The sequence below is a fragment of the Oncorhynchus keta genome, unplaced genomic scaffold (assembly GCF_023373465.1).
Source record: "Oncorhynchus keta strain PuntledgeMale-10-30-2019 unplaced genomic scaffold, Oket_V2 Un_contig_2504_pilon_pilon, whole genome shotgun sequence".
In the NCBI taxonomy this organism is placed as follows: domain Eukaryota; kingdom Metazoa; phylum Chordata; class Actinopteri; order Salmoniformes; family Salmonidae; genus Oncorhynchus; species Oncorhynchus keta.
In genome coordinates, this window is record NW_026284238.1 from 1 (window position 1) to 2500 (window position 2500).

At 45.4% G+C, this 2500-nt stretch overlaps 1 protein-coding gene across 1 annotated transcript in view; it reads left to right on the forward strand.

The window, feature by feature from the left end:
• Positions 1–46: 46 nt before the first annotated feature.
• Positions 47–2500, forward strand: part of LOC127922264 (voltage-dependent T-type calcium channel subunit alpha-1H-like) — a gene marked incomplete at its 5' end in the record, with an annotated part of 14020 nt that continues 11566 nt past the window's right edge. Inside the window, 2 exons of the mRNA XM_052505914.1 lie at positions 47–161; positions 245–323. Of these exons, the coding sequence (XP_052361874.1) occupies positions 47–161; positions 245–323 (194 nt within the window). The remainder of the gene's footprint in view (positions 162–244; positions 324–2500) is intronic.

Consider the following 2500-nt stretch of genomic DNA (forward strand, 5'->3'; position numbering starts at 1 on the left):
AGCCCTGAGGATCACTAGAGGTAGACACAGCCCTGAGGATCACTAGAGGTAGACACACTGGCTATAGTGTTGTGTTGTCTCTCTCCTCAGTGTTGAAGCTGTTGAAGATGGCTACAGGGATGAGAGCTCTTCTGGACACGGTCATGCAGGCCTTGCCACAGGTAACGTACGCACGTGTGTGTGTGTGTGTGTGTACTGTACCTGACCATGTGTGTAATATCTAACATCCTGTCGGTCTCTCTAGGTGGGGAATCTGGGTCTGCTCTTCATGTTGCTGTTCTTCATCTACGCAGCACTGGGAGTTGAGCTGTTTGGGAAACTGGGTCAGTCACACTATCTCTACCTCCCTCTCTCTCTCTCTTTCTCTCTCTCTCTGTCTCTCTCTTTGTCTCTCACTCACTCTCTCTCTCTCTCTCTCTCTCTCTCTCTCTCTCTCTCTGTCTCTCTCTCTCTCTCTCTCTCTCTCTCTCTCTCTCTCTCTCTCTCTCTCTCTCTCTCTCTCTCTCTCTCTCTCTCTCTCTGTCTCTCTCTTTGTCTCTCTCTCTCTCTCTCTTTGTCTCATTCTCTGTCCCTCTCTCTCTTCTCTCTCTCTCTCTCTCTTGCTGCCGCAGTTAAAGTTTCAGCGAATACACTCACCACTGCAGTCACGAATCACCAAATACTTTTTCTCACAATCTCTTTCTCTCTGTCTCTTTCTTTCCCTCTCTCTCTCTGTCTCTCTGTCTCTCTCTGTCTCTCTTTCTGTCTCTCTGTCTCTCTCTCTCTCTCTCTCTCGGTCTCTCCTCTCTCCCTCTTTCTCTCTGTCTGTCTCTCTCTCTGTCTCTTTCTTTCTCTCTCTCTTTCTCTCTGTCTCTCTCTCTCCCTCTTTCTCTCTGTCTCTCTCTCTCTCTGTCTCCTTCTTTCTCTCTCTCTTTCTCTCTCTCTCTTCTCTCTCTTCTCTCTCTCTCTCTCTCTCTCTCTCTCTCTCTCTCTCTCTCTCTCTCTCTCTCTCTCTCTCTCTCTCTCTCTCTCTCTCTCTCTCTCTCTCTCTGAATCTGTCTGGAGGAGAAGAGAGGGCTCTCTCTCTGTCTCTCTCTGTCTGTAACACACTTTGGAAGGTATTTAGTTGACAGTGTCTTTTTCTCTACTCTGGGGGATTTTAAGAGAGAATAGTGTAGGATGAATCTGTATAAGAGAGTAGGGCTGGAGGAGAAGAGAATAGTATAGGATGAATCTGTATTCTATGGAGGAGAAGAGACAGAGAGAATAGTACAGGATGAATCTGTATTAGAGAGTAGGGCTGGAGGAGAAAGAGAAGAAGTACAGGATGAATCTGTATTAGAGAGTAGGGCTGGAGGAGAAGAGAGAATAGTATAGGATGAATCTGTATTAGAGAGTAGGGCTGGAGGAGACAGAGAATAGTACAGGATGAATCTTTAGAGAGAAGAATAGTATTTAGTAGGGCTGGAGGAGAAGAGGAGATGAATCTGTATTAGAGAGTAGGGCTGGAGGGAAGAGACAGAGAGAATAGTACAGGATGAATCTGTGTAGTAGGGCTGGAGGAGAGAGACAGAGATAGTAGGATGAATCTGGTAGGGCTGGAGGAGAAGAGACAGAGAGAGTACAGAGAATAGTATAGGATGAATCTGTATGGAGGAGAAGAGACAGAGAGAATAGTATAGGATGAATCTGTATAAGAGAGTAGGGCTGGAGGAGAAGAGAATAGTATAGGATGAATCTGTATTAGAGAGTAGGGCTGGAGGAGAAGAGACAGAGAGAATAGTATAGGATGAATCTGTATTAGAGAGTAGGGCTGGAGAAGAGACAGAGAGAATAGTACAGGATGAATCTGTATTAGAGAGTAGGGCTGGAGGAGAAGAGACAGAGAGAATAGTACAGGATGAATCTGTATTAGAGAGTAGGGCTGGAGGAGAAGAGACAGAGAGAATAGTACAGGATGAATCTGTATTAGAGAGTAGGGCTGGAGGAGAAGAGACAGAGAGAATAGTACAGGATGAATCTGTATTAGAGAGTAGGGCTGGAGGAGAAGAGACAGAGAGAATAGTACAGGATGAATCTGTATTAGAGAGTAGGGCTGGAGGAGAAGAGACAGAGAGAATAGTACAGGATGAATCTGTATTAGAGAGTAGGGCTGGAGGAGAAGAGACAGAGAGAATAGTACAGGATGAATCTGTATTAGAGAGTAGGGCTGGAGGAGAAGAGACAGAGAGAATAGTACAGGATGAATCTGTATTAGAGAGTAGGGCTGGAGGAGAAGAGACAGAGAGAATAGTACAGGATGAATCTGTATTAGAGAGTAGGGCTGGAGGGCTGGAGGAGAAGAAGAGACAGAGAGAATAGTACAGGATGAATCTGTATTAGAGAGTAGGGCTGGAGGAGAAGAGAAGAGAATAGACAGGATGAGTATTAAGAGAGGGCTGGAGGAGAAGAGAGAGAATAGTATAGGATGAATCTGTATTAGAGAGTAGGGCTGGAGGAGAAGAGACAGAGAGAATAGTAC